General features: G+C 50.1%; 2 protein-coding genes across 3 annotated transcripts in view; both read left to right on the top strand.

Moving 5' to 3' along the window:
- Positions 1–613, top strand: part of LOC133340730 (chromosome transmission fidelity protein 18 homolog) — a 21272-nt gene extending 20659 nt beyond the window's left edge. Inside the window, exon 21 of the mRNA XM_061549121.1 lies at positions 482–613. Coding sequence (XP_061405105.1) covers positions 482–613 — 132 coding nt within the window. The remainder of the gene's footprint in view (positions 1–481) is intronic.
- The window catches only part of LOC133340563 (chromosome transmission fidelity protein 18 homolog), a 24694-nt gene continuing 2042 nt past the window's right edge, over positions 494–23145 (top strand). Inside the window, exons 1-21 of one of the 2 annotated variants that reach the window (XM_061548870.1) lie at positions 494–821; positions 2764–2946; positions 3923–4109; positions 5100–5304; positions 5964–6050; positions 7122–7174; positions 7440–7608; positions 7886–8131; positions 8596–8673; positions 9292–9389; positions 9667–9790; positions 10213–10349; positions 10963–11056; positions 11267–11365; positions 11483–11613; positions 12317–12482; positions 12608–12832; positions 13430–13579; positions 14115–14245; positions 20106–20250; positions 22994–23113. In XM_061548870.1, the coding sequence (XP_061404854.1) occupies positions 743–821; positions 2764–2946; positions 3923–4109; positions 5100–5304; positions 5964–6050; positions 7122–7174; positions 7440–7608; positions 7886–8131; positions 8596–8673; positions 9292–9389; positions 9667–9790; positions 10213–10349; positions 10963–11056; positions 11267–11365; positions 11483–11613; positions 12317–12482; positions 12608–12832; positions 13430–13579; positions 14115–14245; positions 20106–20250; positions 22994–23113 (2907 nt within the window). In that variant the 5' untranslated portion in view covers positions 494–742. The remainder of the gene's footprint in view (positions 822–2763; positions 2947–3922; positions 4110–5099; positions 5305–5963; positions 6051–7121; positions 7175–7439; positions 7609–7885; positions 8132–8595; positions 8674–9291; positions 9390–9666; positions 9791–10212; positions 10350–10962; positions 11057–11266; positions 11366–11482; positions 11614–12316; positions 12483–12607; positions 12833–13429; positions 13580–14114; positions 14246–20105; positions 20251–22993; positions 23114–23145) is intronic. The other variant, XM_061548872.1, reaches the window with a different exon arrangement.

Consider the following 23145-nt stretch of genomic DNA (forward strand, 5'->3'; position numbering starts at 1 on the left):
GGTGACGGGGGGGTTGTTGGCGGGGGGGGGGATGACAGGGGGGGGGTTGTTGGCGGGTGGGGGTGTGTTGGCGGGGGGGGGGACGGGGGGGTTGTTGGCGGGGGGGGATGTTGACGGGTGGGGGATGACGGGGGGGGGTGTTGGCGGGGGGGGGTGAACGGGGGGGTTGTTGGCGGGGGGGGGATGACGGGGGGGGGTGTGTTGGCGGGGGGGGGGATGACAGGGGGGGGTTGTTGGCTGGTGGGGGGTGTTGGCGGGGGGGGGGTGACGGGGGGGTTGTTGGCGGGGGGGGGGATGACAGGGGGGGGTTGTTGACGGGTGGGGGATGACGGGGTGTTTGTTGACGGGGGGTTGTTGGCGGGGGGGGGATGACGGGGGGAGGGTTGTTGGCGGGGGGGGGGTGAACGGGGGGGTTCTTGGCGGGGGGGGGGGACGGGGGGTGTTGGTGGGGGGGGCGACGCCATCTTGCTACTTCCCAAAGACTCATCCGTCGCGCCCACGTGGCTTTCGTGGCAGCCAATCGCGACGCTCACGGCGGAGCCACGAGCCAATCAGCAGGCGCGTCGTGGGCGGAGACTTCGCGCGCAAAGTTTTCCCGCCAAATTCGCGGTGACGGCGGCGGTGGCGGCCGCAGCAGCAGCAGCAAGCAGCAGCCTCCGTAGAACGTTGTCGTTTATAAACATCGCAACATTTCACATTTACGCGTACACGAGCCTCGTAAGAGGAAAGCAACTCTCTCGCCATGGCCGAATGGGACGACTTCGACGGGTTCGAGGACGAGTTCGCGGACGAGTTGGAAGTGTTGATGGAGCGCGACCACGGTGCGTGCTGTATCTGCCGCTGGATGAAGGCCTTCCCTGCCCCCAAGCCACCCAACTGCAACGCCAGATCATTTCGTCGCTCCATCTCCTCGCGTTGGACGTCACCCTCTGATGTTTGCCTGGCCCTCGGCTACCACTGTTCTTAACCAAAGTGAAATACAAAATAGACTCCCATCACTAACACGGTTATGTGGCCTTGCAAGGAATATATATGCTGTATAATAGACGACGTTTCTGGCAATGGCCCCTTCATAGCACGTTGAGAGAGAGAAAGTCACGCTTCTTGATTCAGACGATGGAATAATAATTATAATGGCGCTGTCGTAATTATAATTGACTCCACTTCGTTGCTCTTTGGTTCTTTCGGTAAAGTCACGGAGGTATAATTAATTAAATCACGACGTTTAGATTGCAACACAAGCAGCAACAATCATCAGGTGGGAACCCCACAGCAAGAACATGTTCTTGATTGCTTGTGTTGCAATCGAAACGTCGTGATTTACTTTATTTTCTACCCACGTGACTTTACCGAAAGAACCAAAGAGTATGGATCCCTGCAGTCACGAAAACTTCTAATCCACAATGAACCACGTCGTTGGTTCTGGACCATCTGTATATTCCCTTCTCGCCACGTGGCCTGCCCCAGACCCGCAGAGGTCACGAGCGAACGTTGAACCCTGGCAGAGCCAGTGGTGGAGATGTCGCATTCCTATGGCGAGGACAATCCATAGGGCAAGCACTGCTGAGTTGACCCGCACATTTGAACTCGTGATGATGGGCTGAAACGACCCAAACGCATAATAACCGTGTCATCCCATCACTGTTACCCCGTATTCTTGTGCAGGTGTACATTGAGTTTGCAGGTCATGCGGCGTACAACCGTTTTAATAGGGCAATTATTAAAAAAAATCAGTTAAGGACACGGGGGTGACCAATAAAATCTGAATTTGTCTGTAATAAGCTAGGTACTTATAAGAGGTTGACAGGTATGGTAGTATAGTGCATGCCTATCAACCCATATTGAGTTTGCAGGTCCATGCTGCGTACAGCCGTTTTAATACGGACACATTTTTGTTGTCTATTTTGATTCTCCCCTTGTGATGGACTTTGTAGGATGACGTTCAGATTAATAAGGGCACGGGGTGACCAATAAGGTCTGAATTTGTCTAATAAGGTAGGCGGCACTGATAAGGGGTTGACAGGTATACAAACGAGCTGGCTTGCGCATTATGGAGCATTCTGGATTAAGCGTACACAGTACTACATAAACAGAACTCTATTCTGTCTCCGCACACAAATTAAATGTGGATTTCCACCCTATCTGGTTTCTGTAGGGTAAGTCCCTAATTACATCACATCTTGAAACTAATTTGTTGGGTGATCTCTTCGAGAAATATCGTGACCCCAACCCCCTCTGCAGACAGACAGCGAATGCATTAACATTGTAAATGTTGTGAGTTTCTCTTTCAACACGCCGGTGTGCTGAACTAGTCAGTAATTGGCACGTTTTGGTTACGTGACAAACCTTACTAATTGGCTGCATCGGGTGGTGACAGGTAAACGACACGTATATTTACGTGATCTAACCCAAAAAAAGCGTTTTATGGACTAATCTTAATTTTAGAACTTTCGTGACTGCAGGAATTATTATTTGGTTCTTTCGGTTAAGTCACGTCTAAAGATAAAATAATAATGCTATTATTTAATTTAATTTATTATTTTATCTTTAGACGTGACTTAACCGAAAGAACCAAATAATGCGTTTTATGTACTTTCAACCTTTATTGGGAAATGCTAATAAGAGCTCTCTTCTGTTTAGACCGTGCCATTTACCATCGCAATCATATTTTCTTCGCGTCAGATGGAGGTCGCTGGCCCACGTGTCTTGTTGGTCATTGCTCTCCAGTCCTGTCTGATGAATTGCTGCCATTTATACTCGCAGAGTCGAACCGAAAAAAGGAAGAGCCTCGGGTCGCCCGTCGCAATGTGCAGCCCACGTCCTTCGAGGAGGCCCTCCAGTCGGGGGACGTCGGGGCCTCCACGAATCCCCCCGGATCCAGAGAGATCCACCCCAGCAAGAGGGACGCAGAAGACATGCTGGCGAGCGCGGTCAGAGCCCCTACCAGTGAGAACGCACCGACCCACCCACCACCAACCAACTGCACGCAGGTCACACTCAATGCTGAGGGCTCGATCTATCCGACTGACCCATTTCGTCTCGTCCACACTCTGTTCAACCAGCACACTGCAGGTCACAAACACTTCTCTTTCGGCTTCTTCCTTCAGACTGCTTCAGACTGTTTGACGGTCGAATTCAGGTCCAATAGTTTATTTTCGTACGTTCTTACTTCCTTGGTGTCTTGAAAACTCACCTATTTAAACTGGCCTTTAACCACCTAGTTCTCACCGTTTACCCTGGTTCTGTTGGTTTCCTGCTTTCCTTACATGGCGTATTGAGATTTACGGATGAAATATGCCTTACAGATGTAAATTATTATCATTGCTCAATTCAATAAATCCATTAACTTTGATATGTTATACCTTCAATAGTACTGTGTGTTACTGGCCACTTGACATTTTGGGTTTTTGGGCGGCACTTTCCCTTTTTTGTCTTCTGTTTTTTTATCTCTAGGCTTATCTCTTCTAAGGTATTCCACAGGGTTGCCTTGCAAAGCAGCCTGAACTGAACATTAAAACGCGTTTTCGGAGATTAGGTGTCGAGACCATTACAAGTGCGCCTGGAATAAAGTTGGCGATATTCACCAGAGGCCCTGCTGTGAATTATCACTAGGTGTGGCCATGTCTGTGGTGGAGCTTTTGCATCAGATATTCACCTCCAGGACAGCATGTTCATGTCAATACTATAAACTATAACCTATATTTTATTTTACCTGGTAAGACCTGCCGAGCTATTCAGCTGTTTTTCAGAAGCGACCTGGCCACAGATGATAGTGCAACGAAGTGGCTCATCATCATGTGCAAATTTATCGCAGCCAAATACTCGAAGCACATGTTTCTTTATATATGGAGGGAAAACCCAGATGCAGTGCTGCAGCAAGTAGGCCCCAAGACTAATCCGCCCCGTGGTTGCCTTTGTGCAGCGCCCAAGCGCAAGAGGCCCCGACTGGATGCCATCAAGCGGCTGGAATTTACGGCCGATCTCCTGCCCAAACCTGCGCCCACCGAACCAGTGGCCTCCCAACCCGGGGATGAGTCAAGCGGGAGCAACGACAACGACCTCAGCGGCTTCCACGACCTCGACGCCTCCCCACCCGACGTACTGGCAGAGTGCGTCCGCGTTCGTTTGTGCACACACAACAAAGGCAAAAATGCCCTACTATAGTGTAGTTAGCGAGCACCTATTAAGGCCAAAATGGCATACAAGGGGGTGGGGTGGCCAGCACCATGCCCGGTCGCCTTGGTCTCCCCAGTGGCAATGTTTACACATTGCACTAAGTTCTCATTTGAGGCTGAGTCGATCTTGGGGAGGCCCAGAACCAGTTCAGATAATCGTCACTGGTGTTGACCGTGAGTGGGAATCGAACTCGGGCCGCCCGGTTTGCTAACCGCTACACTTTCGCACATGCGCACACAACAACAACAACCGCCATTCGCCACTAAGTGGCGGTGACGTTACCACGACACTTGTGCCAGGCTATGTGCACGTTGAGGCCACGTGAAGTGTCAAACGCCTGCTGGCTGGAGGTCACGGGGCAGACCCAGATGCCATAGGTCGACTGACTGAGACGACTGGCTGTTGCACCACCTGTGCCCCCTACTGTGCCAACTTGCTGTGCTTTATATGCGCACACATACACACACGGACACGCAAGGACATGGTGCCCAGTAGTAGTATGCTGGTGGACCTTTAAAATAAACCGCTCGCATTTGGCCCCGTGAGCCAGGCGCAGTGGCGAAGGCCTGTGAATTCCAGCGTTTTGGAGGTGAGGGTTAGTAGATGAAATAGAGGTCTCTGAAACTTCCACACACGTTATATACTCCTGACTGCAGGAATTCATATTCTTTGGGTCTTTCGGTAAAGTCACTATAGCTGTATCAAGTAAATACAGCTATCGTGCTGTGACGGTTCCACCTGAAGACGGAAGCTTGTGTTGCCTCCGGAACGTCGTGATTTTTATTTTATTTTTATTTTACTTTTATTAATTTTATTTTTTACCTACGTGACTTTACCGAAAGAACCTAAGAATATACACCAATAAAGCTGCAAATTTCACCTTGCCATACGATGAACTGGAATAAGCATTACTTGTGCTGCAGTAGACGCGGCGGCCAACCCAAGCAGGCGTTATCGATCGCCTCCGCGGACGCCATGGCGACCGCCGCGGTGGCTGCTGACGTGGCGAGGAAGCGGGTCCTGAAGCGGCCGCCTGTGACGGACGACTTTGTGAACGTGACGGTGCCGGGTGGCGACCGCTACTACTTGGCGCTGGGTGCGGACAGCAGCAGCCACGCTGCTCCCATGGTGCGCACAACGACGCACAGCTGTTGAGTTTGTAGATAGCGTACCTAGTCTCGCAGGGATTTGTTATTATAAAGATTATTCCGATCCAAGATTTCGGACCATTCTGAGCAACAACGAAAGATCGGTTTGGATTTGTCAGGAATGATCACGTGATACACGTTTGGTGTTGAGTAGTGCCGGTGTGGCGTACCGTCATGTACTGGTCCATTTTGACCTCTGACGTTACGTGACCATTACGTCACATCTGTGCTTTTACTGCGAAAATCAGTGTCACATGACACCCGGTGTCATGTGACGATCCCAAAATGGGAAAAAAGATGCGAATTCATTCTCGAAATTAGTAGTACCTGCAATATGACGATGGCATGATATTGTACAATATACTATGTGATTATTTTGTACAGTTTTGATAAATGCACCCCGTTTCCACGTGTATGCGTGGGGTCACGATTAGTGCACACGCACAATTTTAAGCTTGCAGCCCACTGAGGTGAAGGGAGACCACTCACATGGCTCACTCTAGGTTGCCCATCACTGGTCTGGGTGCACATCTACAAGAGTAGAGCCGTTTTGCTTTGCAGGCTGCAAAATGCTTCCATCTCATGTTCTCGTCAACTTCGTCATCGTGTGCAGCTGCGCACTTTTTTGTATTTTGACAGAATCCAGACTTGAGCTTCCGGAGCCAAATGTCGCTGCAGCTTTTGAGCGTGCCGTTCGCGATGCTCAAAGACCAAGTAGTTAGGGAGGTGAGTTGTCCAACACACCTTGCTCTTATCAGCTGCGATCTGTATGTATATTCGTATGTTGAACATCTTTCGTGCCGGACGTAGCCAACCGTGCTATTTGGAGGTGCGGGGAAAGGACAACAGCCTTCTCCAGGGTCGTTGGAGAAGGCTCCTCTTACGGGCAGTCACCTGGTGAAAATGTGGACTTTTCGTAGAGTTGGAACAATGAGTCAATTGAACAACTGAAAATTGTACTCTCCCTCTGTAGGTACAAGAGACAAGCCAAGAAGCGCCGAGTAGACACTGAATGAGGACTAAACTCTGTACTTATTTATACATAATCGTTTTTTGCCTTTTGTTTCATAATACATTATATTTATATAACCATTTTGCTGATTTTTTTAAGTGTTACATGAACAGGACAGGTGACATGTTATCATGTAAAGCAACCATAAACACATGAAAAGACGTAGGTTTAAAATGTATGAGTAAAACTCTACTATCTACACAATATACATGGACGTAAAATGTAAAAAAATGTATATCTTGGGAACAGTAGCCCATCAGTTGTTCTAATTGTCATATTTGAATTCAGCACGTCTAAAACATTGTAGACCAGTGTAATCGGAGAGCTCAGCTCTAGAATTCTCTGATGAGCATAAATCTTCTTGGTTCTTTCGGTCAAGTCACGTAGAAGGGAAATAATAAAATAATAAAACATAATAAAATAAAATAATTCTCACGACGTTTCGGCTACAACGCAAGAGAGAGAATTATTTTATTTTGTTATGTTTTATTTTTATTATTTTATTACTTCCCTTCTACGTGACTTTACCGAAAAAACCAAGAAGATGAATCCCTGCAGTCAGGAAAGCTTTAAATCGGAGCATAAATCTGTGATGAATCTCAAGGTCGCGGCTCCATCTTCAAACCATTTGGTTGCTATACATTTCCAAGCGATGTTGAGTAATCATTTGTGAGAGCCCAAGTCGCTTCTGAAAAAGAGCTATATAGCTCAGTGGGCCTTACCTGGTAAAATAAAAATAGTTGCATCTCATCGTTTACGCGCCTTGTGCCGTCTGAAATGTGCAGAGGCACGCGAAGGTTCTGGAAGAGGCTGAGAGATTCGTCACTTTGCTTAACAGGTGCGTACACGGACTTGCTTAATTTACACTTTGAAGAAAGCAATCGCTTGTCCTTATACATCAATTTCATTAACGAGCTGGTATGGACACAAGTAATGCTTATCATGAATACACTGTAAAAATGTGAACGTATGTTTTAAAGGCACTGACAATTGCAGAGTATTTTAGTGGCGTCACTAAGCCTGCATTTTCATGGATGTTTTAAATATGTTAACGTTTCACCGCGACGACGCTTGACCCCTGACCCTGGCGGTTCGGATGACAGCCGAGTGGCTCAGGAGATCGAGGACTCGGAGGAGTTGGGTGGTGAGGGCGGTGGCGGTGATGATGATGGAGGCGGAGACGAGGTGGATGGTGACGATGGGACAAAGAGCAAGGGGCTCTGGGTCGATCGTTTCACCCCACGGCACTACACGGAGCTGCTCAGCGACGATGTGAATTCCCCTGCTCTCCCTGCACCCTCCACAGGCAGCACCTTGTCAACCAGCACCATATCAACCAACACCATGCACAACTCATCATACCCTGCACAACCAGCACCCTGCATAACTCAGTCTAACTTTATTGTCAACGGGCATGGGACTTTGGGGTACGTGTTACTTTCTGGGGCGTCTTTCAATCGAAAAAATACGGTAGTTGATGAACAAATGCGTCGGTACGCTCCTAGTGCCTGACCCCTCTGTTCTCACCCCTGACCCTGCCGTGCTTCAGTACATGAACCGCTGCCTCCTCAAGTGGCTCAAGCTGTGGGACATGGTCGTGTTCGGCCGCGAGAGGAAGAAGAAGCCACCGCTCGTGACGGCAAACGAGGAGCAGCTGCAGGAGCAGCAGCAACATAAGAAACAGGGCGACAGCAGGCAGCAGTGGGGGCAGAAAAAAAAGAAGGGCGAGTGGCTGCCGAGGGATGAGTGGGAGAAGAAACAGGGCTGGACTCGCAAGGGTGGCGGCACCAACAAGGTGTGTTCATTGCCGTGCCGCCTGGGTCTCGTATTGTGTGGTGGTACCGCAGCACACTGCGCCCCCTGCCGTGTCATTCAATGGAATTTTGCCAAGCATTCCAAGGCAGGACGCTCCTAAAAAAGAGTTGTGAGACTCGGTGAGGATTTCCTGGGAAAATTGAATAACACCTTGAGATGCAATGTGTCTTTTGCAAGACACGTACGACACATTCCAATTTTAATTTATAAATGGACACTAATGTATTAAAATGTATTATATTTCACATTTTGGCCTTTATGCTGTAACAATAACAAATTCTTATTAAGTACTCGCAAATTATTCTTGGAATTATGCACAGCAACATTGCCTGCGACTTTGCAACTGCTGCAGACTATAGGGCTTTGACAATATCCATGTGCCATAAGAATGGTGTAAATACCAGATGTACTTAATTATCAGGAGTGATTGTTGCGTCTCGTTAGAACTGGAAGAGCAAAGCTCAGATCACGGAGGACATCCTGGAGGATGAGCTGGATGCACACAACCGTCCCAAGTACAAGGTCAAACAAACGCACCCGTGTACGATATCGTACCGCGTGAGCGGTGGGCCAAGAGTACCAATGACAAAACCCAACATGTCTGTCGGTAACGTCGTTGGGCTTGGTATACAAGAGGTTCATGTATTCGATCCCGACCCTAAAGACGCCTGCTGTATATTTGGAGCTTGCATGTTCACCCCGTGGTCACGTGGATTTTTCTCCGGGTCCTCCTTTTTCTCCCTACGCGTTTAGAAATATGCGTTTAGAGTATTTGACTGTTGTAAATTTCGACATGATAAGCCACTTCGTTGAGCTGTCACTTGTGGCCAGGTCACTTCTGAAAAAGAGCTAATAGTTCAGTGGGTTTTACCTGGTAAAAGACAAATTGTTTAGTTTAATACTGCCTGAAGAGTAAAAAAACATGTAACAAGTGATGTGATTTTGACAAATTTCAGTTCTAGAAAGAAGGCTGTTCCAAAATATTTAGTTAGATCACTTTTTAACTTTAACACTCCACCTCCCAACAGAACCAATCAAATGAAGTCATCCTATTTTGTTGAAAAACACGTTTTATACTAATTTGTAAAAAAAAAAAAATCTATTTTCTTTTCCGGATTTTCCCTTCCCACCGCTTGCCAGGTGGTGCTGCTGTGTGGGCCTCCCGGACTGGGTAAGACAACGCTGGCGCACGTGGTGGCGCATCACGCCGGCTACAACGTCGTGGAAATGAACGCCAGGTACACACACAGCACCACTTGCGCATGCTGTGTCCTAGCGCCGCTCCTCGCACGTGTCTCGTGTGAGTCAGTCCCCCTTGTGGTACCAACGTTTGAGGACCGAAATGTGTCAATATCACTGTTATGGTTAATTTGATTACACGTGGACAGACTAATCTGGGTTGCAGATTAACGACGCTTGCGATAAGTTAATAGCTTTTCGCGTGCGCTGGTGTAATTAATCAATGACTTCAGTGTACATCCCTGAGGGTGAGTTTGCTTTGCGTGCCGTTCCCAGCGACGACCGGAGCCCCGAGGTGTTCCGCACGCGCATTGAGGCGGCCACGCAGATGAAGTCGGTGCTGGGTGCGAGTGAGCGGCCTAACTGCCTCGTCATCGACGAGGTGGACGGGGCGCCCTTGGTGAGCACCGCACTCACTTTGCCCGCTCAATTGCACGCACGCACGCATGCTGGGAGACACTGCAGGGTTTGACAGCTCGGGGAAGGGGATATCCCGCGTTCTGTCGCACACGACGTTTCTGCGCTGTGCGTCGAAATTATTTTTCCTTGGATTCCATTTTCCTGGTCGTGAGAATAAGATGCCAACTTGAGAGCATTGCCATTCGTTTCTTTATTAGGCAGGTGTCAACGCGTTGATCGTATGTATCAATCAAATTATTTGTAAGTGTTACGCTGGAATCTAGTCGCGACCTCAGAATCGTGACAGACCAAATCATAAGCTGGTTTAAAATCAGTACATATGCCCTTATTTGCCCAAGTAAAATGCTTCAACGTGGCAAAGTGAGCTTAAAAGAACCTCCGCTCCTTTGCACGCTATTTCAGGCGGCCATCACCACCCTCCTGACCCTCGTGAACCGGAAGGACACCAAGGAGACCGGTGGGGCAGCACCAGGGGGCCGACGGCGCAAGAAAGATGGAGGCCTCTTGCTCAGGCCCATAATCTGCATCTGCAACGATCTGTGAGTGGGCGGCGGTCGCATGTCCCGCCCACACGACTTGCATTGTCTCGGGGTTTTGAACATCCACACAGCGGGGGAGACATAGACGGTTTGGTGTGGTGCTTGATTGAACCACATTACCTCCTCATCAGAGGTCGCAAACGGTTTTTGATTCCTTACCCGTATCCGGCCGCACCAGGGTCGCAAATGGGTACCCGTACCCGTACCCGGCCGGGTACGGGTACCCGTTCCCTACCCGTACCCTACCCGAAGTGAGTGACAAACGGTTACTCACCGGTGACTCACGGCCTACCCGTACCCGGCCGCACCAGGGTCGCAAACGGCTACCCGTACCCGTACCCGGCTGGGTACGGGTAGCCGGGTATCGGGTAGGGTACGGGTAGCCGGGTATCGGGTAGGGTACGGGTATCGGGTACCCGGTTGCGACCTCTGCTCCTCATGTGCCATTCTGGCCTTAACGTGCGATCGCTAATAAAGTCTGAATGACTACATGCGGGGGATCTTTGTAATTGTGATACTGCGTCGCCGTGCCTTCCTTCATAGGTGCTTGCCTACAGCACGAGCCCCAATGGTCTGTGTGTCTGTGGGGGATCATTGTGTTTTTGTCACCCAGGTATACTCCTGCATTGAGGCCGCTCAGGCAGCAGGCGTTCACGCTCGCCTTCCCGCCCACCATGCCATCGCGACTCGCACAGAGACTCCTCGAGGTACCCGGCAACACAGCGCCATGACAGACACCCACTCTGGTCATCAACGCCATCGTCTAATGCTTACGCTACGACTCCCATGCGTTACACCCCGAGGCACCAGGTGGCAGGGGACTTCCGTTGGGAGCTGTCCCTGTGCAGCACGCCATGGTAGGCCAACTGCCTCTGTGTGCCTCCTGCTTTGTGTTGCGTTTGTCTGGGCGAGGCCAGATCTCGACCCTACAGGGCCTCCACGTGGACATGGGCGTGCTCCTGGCTCTCTGTGAGAAAACCGAGAACGACATCCGCTCATGCATCAACACCCTGCAGGTGAGCCTGACTGGCTTGCCGTACTTGCCTCTTCCTCACTGCCCTTCCCTCCTGCTCCCTGCCCTTGCCTCCAGCTCGCTGCCCTTCCCTCCTATAGTTTTGTCTTTGCGTATGCAGTTCCTGCAGGGCCGGGGACAGAGTGAGCTGAACATCCACACGGTACAGTCCCTGAGCATCGGCCTCAAAGATCAGACCAAGGGGCTCTTCCCAGTGTGGAAAGAGATCTTCCGGCTGCCTCGGCCACAGCGGTGTGCTCCTCTCACACACCCACACCGGGACCAGACCTGGCCTCAGTTTTCTTCTTTTTCTTCTTTCATATGGCTGCTGATGTAGGTGCATAGCAACAACTACAATTTCACATTCAGGTGGTCAAGCCAGATAACCTGCAAAATCGCCTGATGAAGCTGGTTGTAATTACTAGCGAAACGTCGTACTCAAATTGTAAATGTTTCGGGTTTACTGTCCAACAAACAGGTATGCTGAAGTAGTAACTAATTGGCACATGGACGCCACGGTGGCGAGATGTTAACTATCTCGCCTGGTATACAGGAAGTCGTGGGTTCAGTCCCGTCCATGACGCTTGTATGTGTTCTTCCCGTAGTCACGTGGATTTTTATCCAGGTCTTCTGGTTTTTTTCTCCACATTTAGAAACATGTTTTAGAGTATTTGGCTGCTATAAATTTGCACGTGATAAGCCACTTTGTTGAGCTGTCATTTGTGATAGCCAGGTCACTACTGAAAAAGAGCTAAATAGTTTAGTGGGCCTTACCTGGTATCAAAACAAAAGTTTACGTGATAAACCTCACTAATTAGCTGTATCGGGTGGTGGTGGCGATAATGACACATTTATGTTTACGCGATCTTACACAAAAAAGCCTTTATTATTAATAATATTGGTCGCTAAAGCCTACGGGTTAAATTGTTTTTGACGACGTTGCTATGGTGTACAGAAAGCGGGTGAGTCGCGACGCTGCCGGTGAGCTGTTCCCCACGGCGCCCTGGGAGGTCGGCGTGGGCCCCACAGAGGGGCGCGCCACGATGAGCACGGGCGCCGCCCGATTCCACAGCTTGCTTCACCTCGTCTCCGCCAACGGAGAGTACGAGAAGCTGACGCAGGTGAGCGACGGTAAAGCACGCCTCTTAGCGGGACCTACGCCCGTCCACCGACGAGTCCAAGCAGAAGGCATCCTTGGCGGGCTCCCCTTAAACCCGGCGTCGTACGCTGTTTTGCGCGCGTGCAGGGCCTGTTTGAGAACTACCTGGCCGCGCGCGTCAAGGATCCCCGCATGGAGCTCGTGTGCCTGGGCACCGAGTGGCTCTGCTTCCAGGACCTGGCAAGCTGCTCCATCGCCCGTGGCCAGAACTACGTGCTTATGCGCTACCTGCCCTTCGTGGCCGTCGCATTCCACTTCCTGTTTTCCTCCAACTCGCCGCCACGCCTCAACTACCCCAACAGCAACTTCGAGGTGCGCAACCGCCCGATAGCCATCGTTAGCCAAGAGAGAGAGGGAGGTGGGGAACAGCGCTCGGATTTGTTGTTTTGGCGTGATGTCCCAACGTTTTACTCTACTTGCTGAGAGATTCTTCAGGATAACGAATGGAGCAGCTCGTGTTCTCCCTCGATTATATAATGTTTCCGACCGTTGCTGGTGTGTGACGTGGGCCAGTCGATGTTGTTCATCAGCTTCGTCATTTGCGCATACGACGCACAACTGCCGACAGTACAGTCTTGTGCTGTGTCTGTTGGCTGGGGGGAGCTGCGGTGACCGGAGTTTAGAGAGGAGTGTGGATAAGCGGTGGCTGCTCGGTGCAGAGGCCCCCAAGCAGTGGTGTTCATCCGAAAGTGTGATGTCACAGGAAGTGACATTACTTCCATCGAAAGTGTCATCACGTTGGCGTCATTTTAATGATACCTGATATCGCCTATGCTTGATTTATTAAAACGTGGGGAACAGCTATTCTTGTCTTGTTGACCTTATATATAAGCATACGTATGAATGTGTGGTGCATGTGTATGCATGTTTGCATACAAATTAATGTGTGGCACGTGTCTGGTGGAGTAGATGCAGAGCAAGCTGGCGCAGTCGCAGAACCTGGTGACGAGCATGATCGGGGAGGCGTCGGCACACATCAGAACCCACGTGCCAGCCCTCGCCCTCATTCTCGACTCCCTCTGCCTCATCCTCGACATCGTCTCGCCCAAAATGCGGCCCGTGAGTCACCGCAACCAAATAGTCCCCACGCACGACCAAGCCACGCCGCAGCCGTGCCGAGGTGCCGTGCTTTTGTTTCCGCTGCAGAACTCGAGACTGATGTAGATGATGCGGTGACGTAACACGCAATGCAATCAACGCCGTCATTAGGCCTGCCCACCTGGCCCTGCTTGGCCCCGAGCCAGTCATATGTCATCTCGTGAGGCCAGCATAGCACGGTTTGGTCCTGGCTCGATTGAGAGCCAGTGGAAAACCACCTGTATTGTGAGGGCACCGCACTGGCCAGTGGAAAGGGGATCAAAGAACTACGCTCAACATGGTGTGTGGGAGTGGGGGGCTTCATCTAGCAGTGGATTGACAGGTGACTGTAAATGTGTATATATATATATATATTTTCTACTCTGCCCTCGTCTTGGCTGGGACAAAATCTTAAGACGTCACAGTTTTGTGACTGTTAATAGCAAACGGCCACGGTTACAAAACCCCAGCGTCATTCTGCCGTCTTCACTGTTGTTGTCACCGCGCTCCCTTGCAGGTGAACACGCAGCTGTACAGTGCTCGGGAGAAGCAGCAGCTGTCCGAGTTGGTGGCCACCATGCTCGCATACAACCTCACCTACCGGCAGGAGCGCACGCAGGACGGACAATACACCTACCTGCTCGACCCGTGAGTGGCGCGCGGTACACAAAAAAGTCAAGGACCCCCCCATATAGCCTGACCAGACTATTGGGGGCAAGTACTGTTTTGCGGGCACTTGTGAAGGCCAGCACGGCACACGGAGGGGGGGTGGGGGTGGGTGGCCAGCACAACGCCCGGGCGCTTTTGTCTCCCCATTTAAGGCCGAGTCGATTGAAGGGAGGCCCAAGACCAGTTTGGATATTTGTAACGGATGTTGGTCGTGAGCGAGAATCGAACTCGGGTTGCCAAGTTTGTATTGCAGTGCGGCGACCACCCCGCTACCCAGTGGCACACAGACAAATACAAAGATCCCCCGTATAGCCTCAACAGACATTTGGGCCAAGTGCTGTTAGCAAATACCTATGAAGGCCGGCACGGCACACCAAGGGGTGGTTGGCCAACATCACGCCCGACAGCCTTCGTCTCCCCAGTGGCGATATTTACATACCACACCAGGTACTAATTTGGAGACTGAGTCGACCTAGGGGAGGCCCGTTACCAGTTCAGATAATTAATCGTTACTGGTGTTGGCTGTGAGCGAGAATCGAACTCGGGTTGCCAAGTTTGTATTGCAGTGCGGCGACCACCCCGCTACCCAGTGGCACACAGACAAATACAAAGATCCCCCGTATAGCCTCAACAGACATTTGGGCCAAGTGCTGTTAGCAAATACCTATGAAGGCCGGCACGGCACACCAAGGGGTGGTTGGCCAACATCACGCCCGACAGCCTTCGTCTCCCCAGTGGCGATATTTACATACCACACCAGGTACTAATTTGGAGACTGAGTCGACCTAGGGGAGGCCCGTTACCAGTTCAGATAATTAATCGTTACTGGTGTTGGCTGTGAGCGGGAATCGAACTCGGGTCGCCGGATTCGTAGCGCTGCGCGCGAAACACAACACGCACTAGATTTGAAGTTTTCGTGACTGCAAGGGTCCATGCTCTTTGTTTTTTTTCGGTAAAATCATGTAGGTAAAAAATCAAATAAAAAGAAATTAAATCACGACGTTTCGGAGGCAACACAAGCTTCCGTCTTCAGGTGGCACCATCACAGCAAAATTACTGTATCAAGTGGAGAGAACTCTTAAGAGACACGAGACTATATACAGGTTAAGGGGGGGGGGGAGGAGCCTGGATGGTCCGTGGGGGAGGTTTACGTTAAGCCTCCTTTTGTTATGCTGCAGGGGGTTGGAGGAGGGAGAGAGCGCCGTGTGTAGGCGATGAAGGTCGGCTCAGATTGATGACAACCGTTATATAACATCTCTCGCTTGTGTTTTCGGATTGTAACATGTTGTTCGGCATGATGTCCGACTTTTTGCTGAACTTTCTGGGAGCTACTTTAGGAATTGGATCAAGGAGCTCATATCCTTCCTAGATAGCACCGCTCATTTTGCTTCCTAAAGAGGCCCCCAGAATGTAGGGCAAAAACATCGGACATAATTTCAAACAACGCGCGCGTACAGCCGGGTAAAAAATTAAACACCCATCGGAGAGCTGTACAGCACAACGCGCGAAAACTTACAGAGTGGCATTTTTTTTTTTTAAACACAATGGCGTGATGCATATTTCACGGATTTAACTTGATGGTTGTTTTTCGGACCCCGCTCTAAATACATTCAAAATTAACGCTAAGCGGATGGACTTTCCAAAGCAGCAATAATCGCACGGGCTGGGGGATGCAACATGAACCCCCCTCGTACTTTCCAACGCTCATAATCTGTCCCTGCTGTCTCTGGTAAATGTTAAGCCCCTTTTTACCCAAATTCTTGAGTGGGCCTGCCTCTCTTCAGCCACCCCCCCCTTCCCCTACCACCAAAATAAAAAAAACAGTGATGAACAAATTTCCATTTCATTTGGATAAACCCTTCCATATCTGCAACATCTGCATCTTGAGAGTAAGCTTTTAATTGTCACGAAATCAAGCACCCCACCGCCTCTGTGTGAGGTGCTGCCTGCCGCGATCACGGTGGAGGCAAGGGACAGGTCGTGCCGTATGTGGCGCCCGTCGGCGAGAAGTGGGAAGCCGCTACCTGTCCCCACATCGTCTTCTGCGGATGTCGGGAGGATCCAACGCAAGAGTCCGCTGGATCTTGCTGTTGGCAGCAAAGATTGTCGATATCGATTGAGACGGAGAGGGCTCTTGTATCGAAACCACGTGCATGAGGTTGTGGACGGTGTGGTCTCCGGTTATAAGGTGTGCAACTTACATACGTGGAGCATACCGGTGGAAGTAGAACTGGGCCCTCCGATTATTATTTAAGTAAACAATTGCTCTGACAATTATAAGTCTCTGTTCCCATGTGTATCGCGGAACTGGAGGTGGTGGGTGGTCCCTGTTGACCTGTTGACACCATCGGCGTTGTTACGCTGGGCGTGGCTCGTAGGGGGTTTCCTGCCTTCCAGAGGCAGGGCCCGTGTAATCGACAACAATAAAAGGGATCTATTAAAGTTTATCGTTAATTATAAACGACTGATTTTCCCCTGCTATAGCTGGGAGGGTGGGAGCGTCGAGGGAAGTCACCATGCTTTGCTGCCCCCCCCCATTCCTCTCCAATGTGGAGCCCAACCCATTGGCTCACAGGCTCCCCTCTGGCTGCTGTGATCCGAGCAATTTCCCTAAAAGGTTATTTTTGTTCTTGAATCCTGAGCTCTGGGAATTTAATGTTAATCCGGACCACAGGTTGCCTGAAGCGGATAGTGGCAGCAACATTTGAGTGGGGGGGGGGGCTGCGTTTGTTGTGACCTGCCAAGCCATGACTCATGCAGAGAGTGATCGCAAACAGCGAAACGCAACCCGCTTAATCCCAGCGTTGATTCGCTGAAGGAAATGCAGCGTTTAAACGCTCAAGTCTGCGGGGGGAAATGGAAGAGGATTAGGATGGGAAGCAGGAGGGAGCGGCAGGTGGCAGCAAAATGTGTGTGGGGTATTGCGAGCTATATACGGGGCCCTCTCTTACGAATAATTTGGCGCTTTACGTGCCATAAAAATTACACGAGCAAACCTTTCCCTCTAGCGGTGTGAAAGGGACGGCCGTGGAAATGGAAGGTCACTCGCCATTGGGGCCGCCCTCTACAGAGATTGCCGCTGAAGGGATATGCCCTTGACCCTAACTTTGAAGTGTCAATTCTTCTTGTCCTCTCACCACTCCTCCCGTCTTCCACTCACTTAAAAATGGTGTCATGTCCCCTTTCCGTCTTTGCCACCCTGGTCTTCGCGTACATGACACAAGCGGCACCGTTGGCATGACGGCGGAAGTCGAGCGCGGGCCCCACGGTCTGTCCCGTGGATGTCATTTGGGTTTATGTAGGACACAAGCTGGCGCCACGTGCGCACCAACAGATTGTTTCGACGACGGCACGTCACGGAAAAGCATGTGCGTGCGTACGCACACTCACATGTACCAGATTACACTCGCGGTACCCGCGCGTGTATGTGCACATGTGTGTACGACTGACGGAGAGAGACGACGGGAGGGAGAGGGAATACCTTACATAAAGGACATTTTCACGAGCAGTGTTAATCCGTCGGACGGGACGAGGGATCTTAGCGCATCAGATGGAGAGCGGGAAAGAGCAGCTAAACCGACACCGGCAAATATATTTCTACTAAAATTCATCGATGTTTCATTTGAAGCCGAGATATCCTGACTCTTCGTTGTCTCATGCGACCGTGGCCCCAGCACGTTGGATTAATCTTCAAGTTTGTGAAGACTTGGGTCCAGCCAGCAGCCTTCCGTCCCTCCTGACAGCTCGACCTTTGTCTTCAGGAGAAGAGAAAAGACGTTGTTCACGGCGGGGCTGCTCAGATGCTTCAGTTCGCGTGGGGATTTCCGTCGTAATGCTGTGGCAGTGTGTGTATGAAGAAGGTGTGCGTGTATAGTTGTGTAGGTGCGTGTGCTGTTCTGACTTAAAAGCGCAGCCAGAGTCACGAATTGAGGCAGCTCTCACTCTGCCCATCAGGTGAAGTCGGCGTTCGTGCTTGCAGATTGTTACTTTCCGCTATTCACCCTCGTCAAGTCGGTTCGTCACAAGTTCACGAAGAGCAGCGAAAAATGGCAGCGGCGGCGGCAATCGAGAAACAAAAAATCCTTCTGTCTTAGAAAACCGTGGCCCGCTCTCGGAAAACCGTGCCGCCGTTTTGCATCTTCCTGCAAGCGCTCGTTTACCGCTCGATCCAATCCGAGCCGCTGGTGCGTTTAGCTAAACCCCCCGAAGAGTCGGCGACTGGAGACGCATCCTCGGCAAAGTATCCGTGGCGCGCGGGGCCGCGCACGCCGCGGAATGTTCCAAGCACGGTGCCAGGAGCCCATTGTCATCACGGACTGGGGCCTGCCGCTCGCCGCTGCACTGCTGGTGCTGTTGCTCATCTACGCCTTCCTCTACATGCCGGCGCACATGCAGCAGCTCATGCTCAACGAGGGGGCCAAGCTGGCCAACGGGAGCCGCGCTGGTGGCATCGATGCCGGCGCCACACCCGGAACGCCGTGAGGCGATCGGGTTCGTTGAAGGTTCACCGCTCGCTGATTCTCACTGCCGTCACTCGTTCAGCTGCAGTCAGTCGTCTACGTATCACTACAACTCTGGTTACCATTCCCGTGAACTTCTCTCCTGAGGATTCGGTCTACGGTGTTGTTTCTTCTGTCTGCTTCTTCTTCCCTCGAACTGCTCGAATTTTAATTCCCCCCCCCCCCCCCATCGTCTCTTTACCCAAGTCCTTATACCCTTGCCGATATCAAGAAATGCATTCGCTCTTCGTCTATTACGCCGGCAACGGTGCTCTTTGTTGCTGGCCGCTTGGAATTTTTGTGGCCATTCGGGCCCGTGCTCGGAAGCTGTGATTTAAAACAAAACCGAAGCGGTGAGGTGACGGCGCGGCCGGCGTACGGGAACCCGTTGGGCTGTGACAATTACTCTCGCTCGTCTGGACTCGCAGGCAGTGCTAGCGAGAATGTGGCGTTTTCACCCTCACAGGGTTTTGTTGGGATCATTGAGGAACGTCTTATTGTGCTCAGTGGTGTGGTGGTTTTTTTTTGTGTGCGCGTAGTGCTAGAGTTGGGGGTCTGGGGACTCTGTATTAAGAGTCCTTCCAGATACGGAACGTTTCTTAAAATGGATTAGCCAGTCATCTTTCCGCAGAACTCATCGTATAGAATAGTTTTGTCTTTTTCCCCTAATTTTATACTGATTGTGATTTGTGGCGTCATATCATGAGACCAGGTCACTATTGAAAATGAGACTCACCCTGGTCACTTGAGTTCTCACCTTGATAAACACTTGGATATTTCTCAGAGCAGTACAACCCTTAGTATTAGAGAGCATCCCACTGAAGCGGATATCAGAACTGCCTCAAAGACCCTTTCATGTGACCTCTGGTCCACACAGTTGAGGGAAGCCGTTACCCATTTGTTTGTGACATGACGGTCAAACTAATATTTAATTCTCAGAGCTGACATTCAGCCAAATTAGGTGCAGAAGAAATATAGCTTAATGGATTGTTTTCTGAAGTAATTGGTCCTGGGCCTGTAACCATCAACTCGCTCCACTTGAGAAAATGGTAAAAATCACAGGCGACCGCCTGGATTCGAACCCAGGACCTCTGGGCCTCCTGATCACTGCTTTAAAGGGTGTTCAGCAATGCTTACCCAGATAACTAAATAACATTTTTATTTATTTTTGAAATAGTTCCAAATTTTGTTATATTTCCGAATTTCCAAAACGGTTGGTTAATTTTCGGATTTGTTTTGATGCCGCACGCACGCCTTGTTTTTACCGACTTGTTACCACGTGCCGACAAGCTCACACCGATTCCATCGATTTATCGCCATGCCTGTCGGTGCATGCGCAGCAACATGGAGGCGGTGGCACGCTACCCGAGCCTGCCCCAGCGCAAGCAGCTGTCATACCAGATGCGGCAGCTGATAGCGCGCGAGGTGGAGTTGGAGCGGATGCGGCGCACAGAGGCCGCGGCGATCGCACGCAACTCGACTGAGGTGAGGGGCGCATGCCCATCTCCGCCACTGCCTGCTCACGTTTTTCTGACACTGTCACTCTTATATGTCTGCCACTGTCGCATCCTTTCCAACCGTCGCATCCCTGCTACCATCTTCTTGGTTCTTTCGGTAAAGTCACGTAGAAGGGAAATAATAAAATAATAAAAATAAAAACATTATAAAATAATTCTCACGGCGTTTCGGCCACAACGCAAGCAGCCGTCCTCAGGTGAAGAACAGGTCTGTCGGGGAGACAGCGTCTGAATGAAACACCACCACCAGACGCTGTCTCCCCGACAGACCTGGTCTTCACCTAAGGACGGCTGCTTGCGTTGTGGTCGAAACGTCGTGAGAATAATTTTATTGGTTTATTTTTTATTATTTTATTATTTCCCTTCTACGTGACTTTACCGAAAGAACCAAGAAGATGAATCCCTGCAGTCACGAAAGCTTTAAATCGAAATCCCTGCTCCCGTCGCATCTCTGCCACCGTTGCATCCCGGCCACTGTCGCATCCCGACCACCATCACATCCCTGCCATAAGTCTCGTCCGTGCCAAAGAAGTTCAACGTACATACATACATCCCTGCTGCCCCTCGTTCACTCCTCCTCGCTCGAGTCCTGATCCTCGACCGCGATCCCCGCTCCCCCCCCCGCCTCCTAATCCTGGCCACTGGCCCATAATCCCCACCTCCAGCACTCCATTTACTAACCCCTAACCTCCCTTCTACAACCTCTAACCCCTAATCCATAACTTTTAATGTAATCACTTCAGCTTGGCTTTTATCTCTAACATAACCTTTAATCCGTGATGTCAACCAAAGCCAGTGCCAGGGTAAGTCCCAGTTGCAATTATAATTGGCAATTGAGCAATTAGACATTTGCCCCACAAAGCCAGTTGGGGAGTTGGGCCGCTTACACACTCTTCATCATCAGCCACGGTCTGTCCACTGCTGAATGAAAGAATCGCCAAGCCGTCGCCATTCCTCACGTTCACGCAATGTTACAATCGCCCTGAGCGCCTCCACACAAGCCAATTGCGTCCCTCCGGTTCCACAGTCGACGTGCTCTTGGACACATTCTCTCGTTGGGCTGCCATTCCATCATATGTGAGAGCAGGTGGTGGCATGCATTGATTAAAGTATTTGTTATGGATTAGCGGTAAGAGGTTGCAAAGTACTTGGCTGCTATACAATTTCACTTCGTGGAGCTATCACTTCTGAAAGAGCACTAATAGCTCAGTGAGACTTACCCAGTAAAAAACATTTTTTTGAAGAGTTCTTCATTTGGCCCAGTGCTATGTTTTTGTTATCCACAAGTTCATTTTCCACAAACACATCATCATGCTGTTTCTTCCGTTACCATTTGAATAGCTGTACCTTGTATACACATTGTGATAGTTTGATTTCCAGTTGTGTCCCTCTGACAGAGATATCCCCAATGATACAATCGATTACGTTGAGAGAGAGCGACTGCATTGAAAACAACTACTTTGTGTCCATTAATCAGAACTGATTTGGGGGCCCTAGGGGGTCTGGTAATGTGCGTGGGTCACGAATAGCTTCCAGAGTGGTTATTGAGTACCCAATTGGCACTGTCTCGTTTGTATTGTCTGTCTCGTTTGTATTGTCTCGTTTGTATTGTCTGTCTCGTTTGTACTGTCTCGTTTGTATTGTCTGTCTCGTTTGTATTGTCTGTCTCGTTTTTTTTGTCCGTCTCGTTCGTATTGTCTCGTTTCTATTGTCTGTCTCGTTTCTATTGTCTCGTTTCTATTGTCTGTCTCGTTTCTATTGTCTCGTTTCTATTGTCTCGTTTCTATTGTCTCGTTTCTATTGTCTCGTTTCTATTGTCTCGTTTCTATTGTCTGTCTCGTTTCTATTGTCTGTCTCGTTTGTATTGTCTCGTTTGCATTGTCTCGTTTGTATTCTCTCGTTTGTATTGTCTCTCTCGTTTGTATTTCCTCTCTCGTTTGCATTGTGCGTCTCGTTTGTATTTTCTATCTCGTTTGCTCTTTTTATTTCCAATCGCCTAATCGTACATTTGCATATTATATCTTGAAGTCATAAATCATTGATTGTTATGCACACAGGTTGATCCTAATCAGTGATCCAATGAACCATTAATACTCAATAGCCATGTAACTCGCCACCCTGCCAGTTGACTTGGTGGAATGTAATTCTGGGTCATGATTCACGTCAAGAACCGATTATTTTTTAAAATGAAATATTTCCCGTCTTCTTTGTATATCGCTTACCGTCTCGTTTTGCGTGGTTTTGTTCACCCCAAAGCATAGATATTACATCGATTAACCAAATAATTGGCACAGATCCTAAATACTGTAATCGATTACAAATTATTGTAGCGTTTGATACCTAATGCTTTATAGCAATTGTATATTGCAAAGATTGGGCTGTGGTTGGGGAAGAGGGTTAGGGCTACTGATCGGCCAAACCACTGTTTAGCTCTCCAAAGTGTGTTTATTTTTTGGGATTGTACCGTGTGTTGCTGTCCGATATCATGCCGAACAACACGTGAAGCGAAACGTCGGACAACGTGCCGAACAACAATGGGTACAATTCGAAAACGCATCGGAAAGATACACAGCGCAACCGCGATAAGCTACGCGGCACAAAGTAATCTTTTTCCGAGCGGTTCTGCTGAGCACCAGTGTTCCTCGCCCGTCGACGTGTGCTGCCCTTGTTCAACTGAACTCATGCTTCGTCCTTCCCCCCTCCCCGCCCAGCGCCGGGACGGGACCGGTGCAGCAGGCGCCGCCAGGGCACAGACAGCGGGACCCAAGAACCACCAGAAGCGCTTGGAGCACTCGCTTCGCAGTATCGTCGTCAACGACAAGTTGGCGCCGGTAAGGCAACCGGTCGCCCGTGCAGTGCAGCC

This window comes from Lethenteron reissneri, chromosome 10, assembly GCF_015708825.2.
Source record: "Lethenteron reissneri isolate LAM-NWPU_2019-01 chromosome 10, ASM1570882v1, whole genome shotgun sequence".
Classification (NCBI taxonomy): Eukaryota; Metazoa; Chordata; class Hyperoartia; order Petromyzontiformes; family Petromyzontidae; genus Lethenteron; species Lethenteron reissneri.